The sequence below is a fragment of the Ammodytes marinus genome (genome assembly GCF_949987685.1).
Source record: "Ammodytes marinus genome assembly, chromosome: 19".
Lineage (NCBI taxonomy): Eukaryota > Metazoa > Chordata > Actinopteri > Uranoscopiformes > Ammodytidae > Ammodytes > Ammodytes marinus.
Genome location: NC_137223.1, coordinates 7,992,446 through 8,007,577, shown reverse-complemented (window position 1 = coordinate 8,007,577; position 15,132 = coordinate 7,992,446). Strand labels below are relative to the sequence as shown.

General features: G+C 43.2%; 1 protein-coding gene across 1 annotated transcript in view; it reads right to left on the bottom strand.

The window, feature by feature from the left end:
- Positions 1-15,132, bottom strand: part of eva1aa (eva-1 homolog A, regulator of programmed cell death a) — a 79,005-nt gene that overhangs the window by 36,395 nt on the left and 27,478 nt on the right. Inside the window, exons 4-5 of the mRNA XM_080048440.1 lie at positions 14,901-15,053; positions 5,806-5,949 (exon numbers count right to left, since the gene is read on the bottom strand). Coding sequence (XP_079904566.1) covers positions 5,806-5,949; positions 14,901-15,053 — 297 coding nt within the window. The remainder of the gene's footprint in view (positions 1-5,805; positions 5,950-14,900; positions 15,054-15,132) is intronic.

Genomic DNA, 15,132 nt, shown 5'->3' with positions numbered 1-15,132 from the left:
TTTTTCTCAGCTAATAAGGTACAGCTTGAACGTATCATAAACCTTAAACATTTAGTGTAAGAGTGGAAGTCAAATATGCACAACATACACGTCTGGCATTTCAGTTTCCTGGAAGTCAATATAGAAATGAAAAGTGGATAATCAGATACAACTATAAGCAAGCAATGCAAGGATGGACCTGAAATGTATACGTCGTGCATCTCTTCATTTTTTAAAACAAGGGGCTATTTGGAGTCAAGGGGGCCACGACAATTGAAAAATAAAAATAATTGAAGGCACACCTATAAATATTATCAGTCGGTAACCGGAGTTTCTCGGTTTCGGGGTAAAGTAAAACAACTTTCGGACACAGTTACGTCGAGCGGAAATCTTCCAGCTCAAACCGCTGCATGTCCATAAATCTTTTTTTTTCTTTTTTTTAACGGTACTTCCTGAAGAACATCATAACCTCCATGACTATCCATTGTAGTATAGCTTAATATTTGAAGCTACATCATCTTCCGGATACTGCTCATAAAAAGGGGATTTTGGTCCAACTCACGGTAAACCGCCCTAAATTTTGATGAGTAATGGCCTGACTCGAGACCCAACAGACTATATTTTATTAAAGATTACGACTCAAACTCTCGCACTGACAAAAAAAAAAAAATAAGTAGTTTGGAAACATTTTACCTGATGCCGGGCTACTTTACTGTAAACTGTATAAATGTGTTCCTTTTTTTGCCGCTCCCCTGGGTCTTGCAGCTATATAGGATGAGCTATAAGGGAGAATGATGGGCCCCCCTCAGTAGCTACTGGCTGCAGTTCCACACAACTGGGCCAAAATAAACATCTTCCCCACAGTCTCCTCTGCTGACATGACGTGACCGTGTGCGGGGGCTTGCAGCGGCCACATGTGCACCTCAAGTACTGTAGGTTTTGTGTGTGTGTGTGTGTGTGTGTGTGTGTGTCTGTAAAACCAATTTGGGGCAGCTTCTGAATTACATCTTCATCTTCCTATTTTTTCCCCTTGTTACCTCTAAATTAGCCCCCCTCTGAGTGACATATAGGAACCAAGAGCCTCCACTGCTCGGATAGTGTCTATTAAAAAACGCCAGTGGCACAGCACACAGTGACCACACTTCTATCCTTCTCTGCAATTTAATCTCTCCAGTCACCAAAATGAATGAAACCAGCTGCAACAAAATCTAATTTGCCAATCGAATGTTGGCGAAATATAGTAGGGAAATCTAAGTACCCTTTCTATGGGTACTTTGTGATATTAGATAATGTTGATTTACATTGAATGAGTCAACAACCAGCAGTTAGTCGTGCGACTGAACTTTATTTCAATCAAAGTGTGCTTTTTGGCAGATAAAATAGTAATTTTTTTTTAAAAGATTATTTTTTGGCATTTTCAAGCTTTATTAGATAGTACAGAGTTGAAATGGGGAGACAGAGAGAGAGAGAGGGGGGATGACCTGCAGTAAAGGTCCACGGGTTGGATTCGAACCCGCGATCACTGCAACGAAGGCCGGAGCCGATATGGTACGCGCTCTATCCACTACGCTACCGGAGCGCCCCAAAATAGTCCATTTATAACAAACATAATGTAATGTTTAATTAATAATATATTAAAGGTAAAAATATACTAAACATACCAGAAAAGTGGGGACGGAAGTTTAGAAAAATTAAATAATTTAAAAGGCATCAAGAATCTGTCATTGCTTTCTCCGAGGTCTGGAACTCAAACTTGAGCCTTATTAGACGTAAAGTCTGTACAATTCTCAGAAGAAAAAAAATCTTCACTTGGAAATCTATGCTTTCATTAGAACTTAGCAAAATCCATCTGCTTATAGAGATTGTATGATATGATCAAAAGCTACCGAGCAGCTGATAAATGGGCCCTGAGGTGAGATTATTAAATCAAAAGAGTCTTTCCATTTGATATATACAGCCATGGTTCAGCCAGTTAGTGGAAAATCAGTTCAGCAGGGTTAAGCTGCATAGATTTATTTTTGAATCCAGTCCAAAAGGCATTACCACAGTCCTATCTGTAAACACATTCAGGATATTAATGGTCTCATTATACTTTCATTAGTATTTTTTAAGGGATCCTATTTCCAATTTGAGGTTTTTATCCCTAAGGGTTGGAAATGCCTGAGTTGCCTGGTCCCCCCCCCCCCCCTCTCCTCTCCTAAACCCAGGTCCCACGTTAACCAGCTAAATGCCGCAATTAATCCATTTCCTGCCCAGAAATTAGACCTGTTCATTAGGATTTTCCTTAGCCTTTTATCCCCCCCTGTTCGGCATGGTTCAGAAGAGGCAGTGTGGCTTGTTCAGGGTGATCCATTACACCGCAGTGAACACACTTGAGGGGAAAGAGCCTTGGAGGGGAGTTTAGGAGAGAGAGACAGAGAGAGACAGAGAGAGAGAGAGAGAGAGAGAGAGAGAGAGAGAGAGAGAGAGACAGAGACAGAGACAGAGACAGAGACAGAGACAGAGAGAGAGAGAGAGAGAGAGAGGCCTCATTCTTGATATAAAGTCCTGAAGCTTTAATACCTCTCAGAGGAGGAAAAGATCTGTGTCAAGGACTGACAGTAAGGAGCAAGGGATTTCTCTGGAAATGATTTGATCAGCGTGAACCTCCATAAACCAATCGTTGAATGAAGTTTAAAGGTATGGCTGTGCTTTATGGTACAAAAAGGGGGTCCGGTTGAGCAAGCTGAATAAATAGGACCCTTTCCTACAGCTGTTATACCAACACATGACCAAAGAAACTAACATACTATGCATACAAGATTAGCCAGAACTGATTTTTTTTTTTTTTTATCAGACATACGGATGGATACATGTTGCAAAGAAAATAGTTTTTTTTTTCATTCCTGCAGCTTCAAAAGGCGCGGGGTCAAACCCTGACAAAGGGACCAACACAACATTACAAGAAAGAAAAACTTCAAAGAGGGGGCCGTATTGGAAACCTTTGCTTTTTGAAGAGAGAGAGACTGTGAGTGAGAGAGAGAGAGCCCCGGGGCAGGCTCATTCATCAAACTCCCAACAGTTGCAACTGAGTTTAAATATTTTCCAAGTTAAGGGCTATGAATAATTTTGCAAGACAGAACTCATTGCGGCAAACACATTTTTTTTTTACACTTCACCTTGTTGAAATATTTTGCTTATATTTAGAGCAGCAATCAGACTGTGATCGAACTTAAGTATTTTCGGACAAACATGCAAACAAACCTTAGGGACTTCCTGTAAAGGGGGGGGGGGGGGGAATGGATGTAAATGAAGCCTGACAGTGGCGGCTGTGCGGAGTGTGTGTGATCTGCTGGCAGAGCGATGGTAGGTTCCGGGCCATTTAGCCCTGTGTTATTTGCTAAGGAGCAAACCCACCCCTGGGGCTGTGTGAGCAAGGAGCCGGAGTTCCAAAGAGTTGACGGCTTTATAAATCACAGGCAAGCCGAAGCCGATAAAGAAGAGTCTATGCTGTGAATCAAATACACCTACTCATGCCTGTGTGTGTGTGTGTGTGTGTGTGTGTGTGTGTGTTTGAGTGCATTACACCACAAACCCCATGCTCTTGCATTCACACACGGCCATAAAAGGCCAGCGTTTCCTGAATTATTATATTCTTAGCGAGCTGCAACAAGACACTGAAATAGCACTTTGGTCATTAAAAGACACTAATGACTTGTAGTGGGTTAACACCTCCTTCAGTCAGTGTGGCCCATGCTATAGCCATTAAAAGGTGGAGTCAGGTATTCTGTAGAACGCTTGTTGTCAAAATCAGTGAATATCTCCTCACGCTCCACTACCTGTATGAACTGTGTGTACTGTAGACCAGAATTACTGACTCAACCTTTATGTGGTAGTGGTACAGAATGCGCACACACACACACACACACACACACACACACACACACACACACACACACACACACACACACACACACACACACACACACACACACACACACACACACACACACACACACACACACACACACACACACACACACACACACACACACACACACACACACACACACACACAAAACAAAACTAAATCATACTTTTGGTAAATATTCTTAGCCTGTAATATACTGACCTCAAATATAAATAAGTCCATCGCATTTCCCGTCCATGGGTATCCATCACAAACATACTGTAACGTCTTTCATTTTGGGGCTATCAATCAGCCATTCTAAGTAGATGCCACAACCGCACACTTAACACACAGAAACGCCGAGCGATCATGTGGAGAGACAGACGTGCTCCGTCCTTTTTTCTACCGACACAAATGGGGTCAATCCCACACGCACCCGACCACCAATGAAAGAGGACCCCCCCCCCCCCCCCACACCCCCCATCCCCAAAACTACCACTTCGCTGGAGCCTGGAGCAAGCAGTGACTTCATGTCTGCAGTGGACTAGACTAGATTTACTCACGTTCAACCCCCTCTGGAACCCCAACCACAGCCCGGAAAAACCCATCACCCCCTTTACCCCCTTCACAACACGTTCCACTATCTGTTGAACATTTACACCATCCCACAACCCTTCCAAATAACTCACACATTTTGCTGGTGTTAGTAGAGTACGATGTGTTATCAGCAGCAGATAAGGAGAGGTCGGAACAGAGATTCGAGCCAAAAAAGACTCCATATACACAGCTGAAGGGGAGTGTGCGTGTTTCTTGTCCGCACTGACCGGTGGGGTTTGCTGAGATAAAGAGGATGGATTGATTTCTTGGACGTCAGCCGTTCAAACTTAACAGCATTTTGGAGACAATGGACTACTGTATAGGTGTGGTGGTTCTTCAAAAAAACAATAAACAAGCCATTAAACTAAGATTGGAAGTTCATAATTAATAATACGTCTATCCATGTGGAAAGACAAGCATTAAAAAAACAGCAAGTTAAAAGAAGAACTGAAAATACAGTTCAAAAGACAGTCATTGATTCATTTACAGTCTTACCAGGCATATAATACTGTAGAAAACAGTTCCGAAAGTGTATTCTGTCAATGCTGGATCTAGGTCTATGTACCAGTTAATTTGGTGGGTATGAGAGGCTCCAGGGATGCGGTGCTGATTGATTCATTCCTGGTGCTGGAGGGCGTCTGGATAGTGTGTGTGTGTGTGTGTGTGTGTGTGTGTGTGTGTGTGTGTGTGTGTGTGTGTGTGTGTGTGTGTGTGTGTGTGCGCGTGCATGCATTTGAGTGTGTCGCCAAGCGTCTGCTTAATGAATTACAGCCTTGACATGTCAGGATAAGCCCCAGGGGTCGGGTACAGATAAAAAGGAAAGGCCATCATTCTCACCTCATCCACACAGACCAAAAAGTCAAAACAAAAAGACATAGTGCCAAGGGTTGTTTTTCTCACAGTCAAGTGACTTAAACAATGGAAAATAAGTTGAGAAGCTTTGCACTATTTGTCTGCCTCTCCTAACACCCACTTACTGAAATGGGTTGGATAGTCATAAAATAAACACTTCGTTATTCAAGAAACAATCAAAAAGTCTTCTAAAACAGAAAAGTACATCAATTGATCAATGACAGTAGCCAGACCACAATATTATTCCGTGGTAGAAAGTTCTATAGTTTATGGCTCTTTGCACCAACAGCATCATCAACACAACTTGAAAAGTCATGTGTAGTCAAACAGAGCCGATTTAAGAGCTATTCATTTTGAAACACGGAGCTGAAAAAAATAAATAAAAAATAAATCCACAGTGCTGTTAGTCAGGCTGATGAGTGAGCAAACAGCACCCCTTGGTGGTTAGAAAAAGAAGACACCCTCAGTGAAGGGGTGTTTAGACTCACCACAGGTGTAGATGACGCTGAGGTACTTCCTGGTACCAGAGTAACACGGGTCTCCAAAGTCTCTGGTGGAGGCTCGGACCAGACAGCTCTTCTTCCCCTGACAGCGGGCAGTCAGGACCTGCAGAGCCACAGACGACTGGCAGTCTGACAGAGAGGATGATGGGAAAAATATTGAATTGTCATTAGACTGACCAGACTAAAGACAAAATAGTGGCAAAATAGCACAATAGTGGGTCGCTTGTTTGTTTGATTAAATCATCTAAAAGGGAGGGGTTGCTGTTGTTATACAATTTCTGGTAAATCAAATGATATACAACTAAGTTCTTAGGAAAGAAAGATTGTGTTATTTTGGAATTTATTAAAGGGGGAAATTGATATGACATGATTAGTAGATTAATTAATCCGTCAATCAATACACAGACCAATCATTTGGAATATTTTACTAATTTCTTAAGATAAAATGCCAAAGGATACAATGGTTTCAGCTGCAAAAATGTAAACATTTGTTGATTTTCTTACATCCTCTATATGTAAGCATCAATATTTATGTATTTCAAAATTGCTGTATAATGGATTCAACCACAAAAAGGAAATGTTACGTAAAATCTCCTGTTTCCATGCATTCCATCAGAAACAGAGTCTACACAGCTTTATATTCTTATCTAAGATATATTTAGTGTTCATATATCATACAAGTCTCTCACTGGCTTGCTGTAGTGTTTGATTGACAAGTAGCAACTCAGTCACAAAGGGCCTACGTGAGTCACTGTCAGCTACCCCACACACGCATGCACACACACTCACACACAATAAAGCCTTTCTCAGCTCCTATGGTGGAGCCTCTGTCCACATCAGACCCTTGTACAGGAACCGTACTGGGGCCCCACATTGTCTAAAAAAGGGATACCTGATCTAAGGTGTGCACGTGCATGTGAATGTGACTGTGAGTGAGTGTTTGTGTATGGAGACTGGACAGAGTAATGGATGTGGTTCTCGTACATCATCGCTGAGCGGCCGCCACAGCTCTCATCCTGTGGGGAGCGTGGATGGACAGATGACACGCTCCTCTCTTTCCTTTTTCCGCTCTCCCTTCCTTCCTCTCTCTCTCTCTCATATTAATAACTGGACTGCAGAAGAGGATATGCCGACCCGCTGTGCTCACCAACTTCTGAATGAACTTTGTAAGGGCTCATGAAGTCAGGCCAGGTCATTTAAATCTGCCGATTATCCCATTGATTAAAGGTGCACTATGTAACTTTGGGGGTGTCAGAGAAGTGGACTTCTCTAAAGTACATTCTCATAACTCATAAGCTTCCCTCACAGGAAAATGTAATCCCTGGAACACTTTTTGAAGTAAGAAAAGCAACCTTAAAAGTTACTGTTTCACTATTGTTGTTTGCAGCAGCAGGGCCCACAGTTATGTTTAGAAACACATGCTATCTTAAATTTGGGTCCAGGTGCCTCAAAATAAATGTATTTGATGATATAATAATGGATATATCTGCAGGCTCTGCTAATCTTAACAAAAAAAACCCTCCCCTGAAACTGCATGGTGCACCTTCAACTGATTCATTTTGTATGTAAAAATTATCAGAAAAAGAGTGACATTGCCAGCTGCAGGACTCAGAGCCCAATGCGACATCAGGAGACACAAAGACACAACATTTGTGGCTGATAACTCATCCTACAGTAAAAAGTAAATAGTAGCTAAACCCCTAACCCTAACCCTAACCCTAAATACATATGCAGCCTATAACAGTCAACACAACTGAACTGTAACATGCTGTTAAGTAAACTTGTGAAGCTTACTCAAACTAACTTAACTCCAGGAATATCAATCATCTATATGTTCTACCTCACGTGACAGCTCAAACTGAGGTGTGTGAGGAGCTCTATAGTAAAGTGTGTAGAACCTCCCACTGAGTATACTTGTGGGAATGTGGATGGGCCGGGGGGGTCATGCATGGATGCCTACCAGGTCCCAAACGGCCCATCTAACCCCTACAAAACAACACAAGCAGAGGAGCCTTTGAAAGTGGACACTGGGCCCTCGCACTACTCCTGGTGGGCCCCTAAAAAGAGAGAGAGATCAGAAAGGTAAAGGGGAAAAGGGCTGCTTAAGGCTTGGCTCAGACGTCAACAGGCCACGACAAATGATGGCACGGGTCAAAGGGCAAATGTCCCAGTTCAGCAAGTGAAAGAGGGCAATCCAGCGGCCATGCACAGCATCAACATTGGGAAAATTCACCAAAATGGTCCAAAACTGTACAGCCAGCCTGCCCATTCATCATGAGAAATGGGCTTCACCTGTATTTCCCAGAAATGATTGCGTTCGTATAGTGAAACCGGACCAAAGACTACATTTAGAAAGCTTCTTAAAAGGTGCTATGAGGAACTTTGAAATATTTCTGAAACAGTCAGATTGGTTTGTCATGAAAGAGCAAACGCGATTATCAGTGCAAAGAATGCTATTTTTATACAGTCTTTATTAATGCCTTCGTCATGGGTACGCTCACCCAGGAACAACAGCTGGCGTGGTAAAAACACTACCGCTTTTGTCCAGAGGGGGTGCAAGAATGAACAATTACTGAAGGTTCCTCGGAGCACCTTTAAGAATGTGAACCTGAATCGATGTCTGTACATTTGGACACGGTTTCGGGGGGTGGGGGGCAACCGGACACTCCCCAGCTGGAGCCCACACACTGGAATTCCCAAACCAGGATGTAGTGAGGGGCAAAACCTGTGGGAACCGGGATGGAACTGGATAACTATAGCCAGACATCTCAAAAGGTTAGTCCGTCCCCACTGTTGCTTTAAATACATTTGGTTTTAATTGATAGCGATGGGGGGATGAGGAAAATTCACAACCGGCCTCATCTGCATAATCTGCAACAGTGGTTTCGCACATTCCCTTGAGCATTTGTTTCGCATCACATGGAAGAAAATAAAGTGATAATCAAATAGTTCCCATTGAGATGTTGATGCCCATTTCAAATCGACAGAAATATTTAGCAATCAACAGTGTCAACCGGCCAACTGCCCCTTTCATCGCACTATTGATTAGCCACAGTTAAAAGTTCGAATCAAGCAACGGTTCCATTGAATTCCATGAAAAATTCAATTTAACATTGGAATTTTGTTACAAAGACTTCAGCTACAGAAGTGACTTTGTCAAAATGAATAACGGTCAAAATGTCACTCTCAGTGTCCATGCTAAAGCCCAATGCCTGATGTTCTTTGATTTTCTCTCTCTCTCTCTCTCTACCCCAGAGGGCTTGTTTGAGCTGGTGTGCCACGCTGAAAACTTTCCTCTTCAATGACATGGGAACACCACTGACAGACAGGCCCCCATTAGCTGCGGCTTTGATTCCCTGACTGGGTGATTAGTTGAGCAGGGGGCCCACGGACCATGGAAGAACGGATGGAGAGAGGGGACGGAGGGGGGGGGGGTTTAAGAGACAGAAAGAAACATTTGGAGACAAGAGGATGGAGACACACACACGTTTTATTCTTTATCCACTGGCTGTCTTTGCTTATATGTGCACATGCTCACACATGGCAATTCTATGCAGTTTAAAGGCACATTCCTCAGGGTCTGACCTCCTCCGGCTCTCATTAGCGGCTTTAACACAGACTGACAAGCATACAACGGTGTTCTCTCTCTCTCTAACACACACACACACGCACACACACACACACACACACACACACAGAGGGAAATAGGCATGAATAACCCCTGATACCTCTAACCTTTACCCTCACCCACCTCCGAGCCTGTAGCTTCCACACAACCAACAAGGCCGGGGCCTATGGTTCAAAAGAGAAGGTCTACAGTCAAAAGAAGCCGTGACTGAAGGAAAAAAGGAGGAGTTTCTTCGACACACACACACACACACACACACACACACACACACACGTACTCTTAACTCGATTAAAGACTTAGGTTGCACCAACCACAAGACAAAGGTGTAACTCTTCCTCAGATGACTCATGGCTGATCACCCCCACAGGTTCTTAAGGGTTTCAAAGCAATTCTAGGTTTTGTCTGTCCTGCACTGATTTGAGGCATGTGTTGATACGCCGCCCTGTACCAGCAGCTTCTTCATTCCTCTTGTCACATCAGTCATCCGTCCCTCATCTAACTTTCTGCTTGCTTGAAAACCAGCATCAGCCTTAGAACGAATGGTCGAACAGCCACTTCCACAGAATGACTTTAAAGTGACGCCACATCAGCTCTGGTGTGTTGTGATGGCTGTCATTGAGCCTCAAATGAAGACTAATGTAGGGAAGTGGGTGTTGTGGGCGCAGTAAATGATGGTAGACTGAGCGGCTGTCAAACACATTTTTTGTGACAGCAGGCGCTAACATAGAACAACAACACACTTCTGAGCACGTCCAAAGGCAAAGAAACTCAAACCTACCCTTACACACAAGAATACAATGTACAACAACAGCCACCCTTTCCCGAAAACATCCTCACAGCAACGCTCCAAAACAATCCCAAAGGTATTCCACCCACGCACACCTTGCCTGGAAATTCTGAAAAACAATGAGCAGACGTACTTGCCAAAAGTTTCTCTTCTACACTGACTCACTTGCTATTTGTAAGGTAAGAGTTGGGGTTTAGTTTTAGTTTTTTTCCACATATTATCACTATAAAAAACACGTAATAGTAAAAAAAAAAAAAAAAATACATGTGTGGGTGTGGCAGAAACCTGTACAGGCTTAAATAGAAACCACACCCAAAATACATTTACATCTTAGATTACAAAACACTAGCATATGAGCAGATGGGTTTGTTGGGTTAAAAGTCTTTGTGGAATAGAAAAGTAACTTTCAAGGCGGCGCGATGGGTCGGACTGACGTGCGTACGCGTTTCTCTTCTCTGCCAATGCCATTAATGAATGTGTAGTGTAAATGGTCCGGATTTCATTTTACTGTAAGATAGTGAAAATTCAATTTTAACAGTATGTAGTTGTAGTTATTTCCAGTCGAAGGCTAAAGTGTCAAGCAGAGCAAACATCTTTAGCTTTGCAGGTTGACAGCAAGTGCTTTCCCAAGTCAAAAGCGCTTGGTACAAAAACCCTACTTATGTGAGTTATCCCTGCCTTATATTTTCAAAACACCTAGTCTTTCACATTGCATGAACCTGTTATTCTCTTGTTATAAGCTCTTGGTAGCCCGAATGCAAACGTCATTATTTGAGAGAAGTTTTAAGAAAAGACCCTCCCGCCCGCTTATCTGCTCTGTAATCATCAAAGTCAGAGAGAGAGAAATGCAGGCTGACGTTACAGAGAAGCAACAACTGGAGCAGCCTTCCGAACGAGCCAAGTGTTTAAATTTGAACTGCAGCTGTGTGCATGCTCTGCTTATAAAAAGCTCCATGGGATCACATTGTACACACCAACCCGGTCCGTGCACTGCTTACAGTTTGAAACGTTTCTCGCTGATGATGGCTTCGTCCCGCAGCAGATACCGATACTCAAAAGTGAAAGCATAGTGGCCCTCAAAAAAAAAAAAAAAAAAAAAGATGTCTGAGACCCTGCATGCCAAACAGGGGCAGCTATTTAGATGTCAAGAGGTGTGTGTGATGGTAATGGGGCAGATGAGAGAGGAGGGCTGAAGCAGGCCCCCCCCCCTTTTTGCTTTGAGGATTCTCCGTCACCGCCCAAGACCTGTCCAACCTCCACCACTCCCCCCCAAAAAAACAAGGAACAAACGAGATCAAAGACATCTTACTTTGGTGCTCACATGTCTGTGTATGCACTTGTTTGTTGTCTGCTAGACTTTTCCAAGGCTTTGGATTCAACAAGTAACCACTGCTTTCAACAGCTCTGGTGTTAAATAGACTGATATCGAAACCTTAGTCTGAGGGACAGGACACAACAGAAATAGAACATTTGAGAGGATTGTTTGGCCGTTGGAAATCAATAAATAACTTGTGTCCTAGCAATGCCCTCCTATACCGTTCACTGTAACGTCTTTGTAACGGACACTATGCATAGTTCACCCGGGCAGGTGCAGCCATCTGTGTGAGTTCTGCTGCTGATTATTACACACACACACCTCAGGCGGGGTTGATGTTGCCAGCACGGTGCGGTTAAGGGAGATTACTACAACCCACCTCGTTTGGCACGTCCAAACACACATTTAAAGAGAGATATAATTAGAATAGGTACAAACCTGTGCATAATGTGACCACCAAGCCCAATATTAATTCAGACATGCAGAGCCACACACACACACACACACACACACCCAAGGCATTACACCATGTCGGACGGGAGTGCAAAAAGATGGGAGGGGAAATATTTGAAAAAATAATTAACAGTGTGCGTCTGAGCTGTCAATCAACACACCCTCACTTCCGGCCCCCGGTGACATGGAAGCCACATCAAAGATGGCGCTGACAGGGGGGAAATCCCACTAGGGCACCACCACTACTAGACTGTCTGGAGAAGCCTGAGGAGATGTGTGTGGGTGGTTGAAGTGTGCATAGGCATGTGTGTGTGTGTGATGGAAAATGATGTTGCGTAATGGTTTGAACAGTTGATGGGAACGCGAGTATAACATGTGATTGCGACAGTCAACACTGCTGCTCTAATCTGGCCTTTGTGCAACTGTAACAGTAGCGTCCATTTGCCATGAATGCTGGGAGACCTCAGCTACTGTATTTAATCCGGAGTCTGAAACCAGATATATCGGACCAGCCCTGTCTCACCTGCTACACCTACCTGTCGCACATTCCTGGTCCACCTGCACACAGACAGACTGGCTGAGGCTGCTTCTCAATGCTCATACAGAATACAATGACACAAACACACATACACACACACAATATGCCATTCTTTATATCTGTCTCAGATTACCCCGGGGACTGATTCCTGGGTCAGCCTTATGACCCTGTCCTGTCACCTGTGTCATAGAGAAGGTAACACACACAAACCATCACATAGGCACGCATGCACACGCGCGCACACACACACACTCACACACACATACATTCCTACATTGCCAAAAGTGGACTGTCTTTCTACATTGACCGTGTGAGGACCACATTTTAAAGAAACATTTTTACTTTTAAGGTAATGTCTCGTAAAATTACAAAGTGTGCTTTTTGTTTTATAAAAAAATAATTGCCAAGAGGGGAATTGAATCCTTGAGCGCTATACATATCAAACAAGAGACTTGCATTGACAGCAGTAGTTGTGTGTGCCTATTATTCCACTCAATGAGTGTGTGTTGCTTATTGATTAGACTTACTTTATTATGAAAAGTAAGTTCCATAGCCCTGGCTAACTTATTTACAATCGCAGCACACGCACCTCGGTGTCTATTTACTTCTATAGATTATTGAAACGAAGGCAGTGCAGACAAAAATAAGAGGCCAGGGCCACCACAGTGGCTCTGGTTATACTAATGCATGTCATGGATCCAAGCTTAGAGTCATTAACATACCCCTAAACAAGGGCGACAGTACATCTGGATACCCAATGTGCACAAGCGCACACACACACACGCACGCACGGCAAACGCACGCACACACACACAAACATACACACACACTTTCTTGGAGGAAACTCAATACTGTCCCTTTTCTACGGGCCAAACTCTGAGCTTTAGATGACAGAGACACCTGATCTACATTCCACCCCAATTCCCCTGGCAATGTTTGCGTTTTCGTCTGTGTGTGTGTGTGTGTGTGTGTGTGTGTGTGTGTGTGTGTGTGTGTGTGTGTGTGTGTGTGTGTGTGTGTGTGCGCATGTGCGTGCGTGCGTGTGTCTACCTGGTCCTGAGCAGCGGTTTTATATATCTCGACATTCTTTCCCAAGATGCTGAAATGCTAAAATGGCGATACTGTATGTTTCTGAAAGATGAATTGTGAATCGGTAATCCCGGGCGGGGGAACAGATGACATCAACGCTGGGTGTGGCAGGAGAGTGTTTGCTCTGGAGCGATATATAGAGGAATTTTAAAAACCTTCCAAACCACAACATCTGAAGGCTATATCACCATCAAGTCAAACAAAAATTCACAAAGGGAAAAGATTCAAATTGGGAGTTATGAGCCTGGGAGGGTTTGGTTTGTAATATCTCTTTAAAAAAAGCTACGGAAGCGTACAAGTGCAGACGTGTAAAAAAAAAAAAAAGCTCATCAATGAATAATGTTTCATTTTCCCCACTCTGCTGGATAATGCATAATGAAGCTTGGTAAGTTTTTATCTCAGGCAAATCTTTACCAAAAAAGGATAAAGTTTTTCAGGCAAGAGTGACCTGAAGTTCCACTCACTCCCTGAATCCTTTATATGTGTAGGAGCATTAGCAGGACAAGGGGAGCTTTTTTACATCATGTAAGACGCCATTTGCATTCCCAGCTTGTGTCTTGAATATAGGACATTTTATTCCTCTCCTGACCTCGGACTGAACCCCAAAACTAATGTCATGAAGAGAGTGAATGATAATTCCAAACAGTATTAATATTAAAGTAATCATCACCCTTATCAACACTCCCAGGAGAATGATCAGTTAATAAGAACACCAAAAAAACAGCACCATGAGACCTGTCATGAAGCCATTTCAGGTCAGGTAGCCTACAGTGTATTGCAGCACCAGGAAAGACAAGGATTGGGTTACACTATAGCTCATCGTAAATTCTTTACCAAGTTTGTGTGTTAAGTCCTTGCTCAGTTATTCGTCAGAACTAGTTAGTAGTTGCTATGTTTGCCGGGAGAGTAAGTGTGCTATGTAACTACTCGCTAGAGTACTTACATAGCACAATTACTCTGACTAAGTCAAGTTGCACCAACGATTGCTTAAGCTAGTAGCATAAAGACTGTAGAAATATGTAAATATATTGACAGGAAACAGGAATTCAGTGTAGCATCACGTTTGAGAGTCCCAAATAATAAGTTAATATTGACAGTTAATCATTGTAAATTTAGGTTATGACTTTATTTGACTGTTTTATTTAAAGGGGCGGCCTATAAGGAGAAAAATGTGTTAAGGAGTTAGCAGCATTCATGCACTTTAGAATGTGTGGGTAATGAGCTAATGCTAACCTAAATTGTTATTAGTGAGAGTGACAAGGTGCCTCACCTACTGACGGGGCCCTCCTGTGGTACAGGGGACACTCCAGGGTGCCCTGTTGGGTGCGGCCAAACATGGCGGAGTAGACAGCAATCTGCATACCCCGTTTGCAGCTCAGCCTCATCCTCTCCTCTTCACAGACCACCTTACTCTTATACTCGTCTGGAGATAGAGGGAGGGAGAGAGAGAGAGGATACAAAGTATTAGAAAAGACGGAAAAAATTTCCCCCAAAATGATATG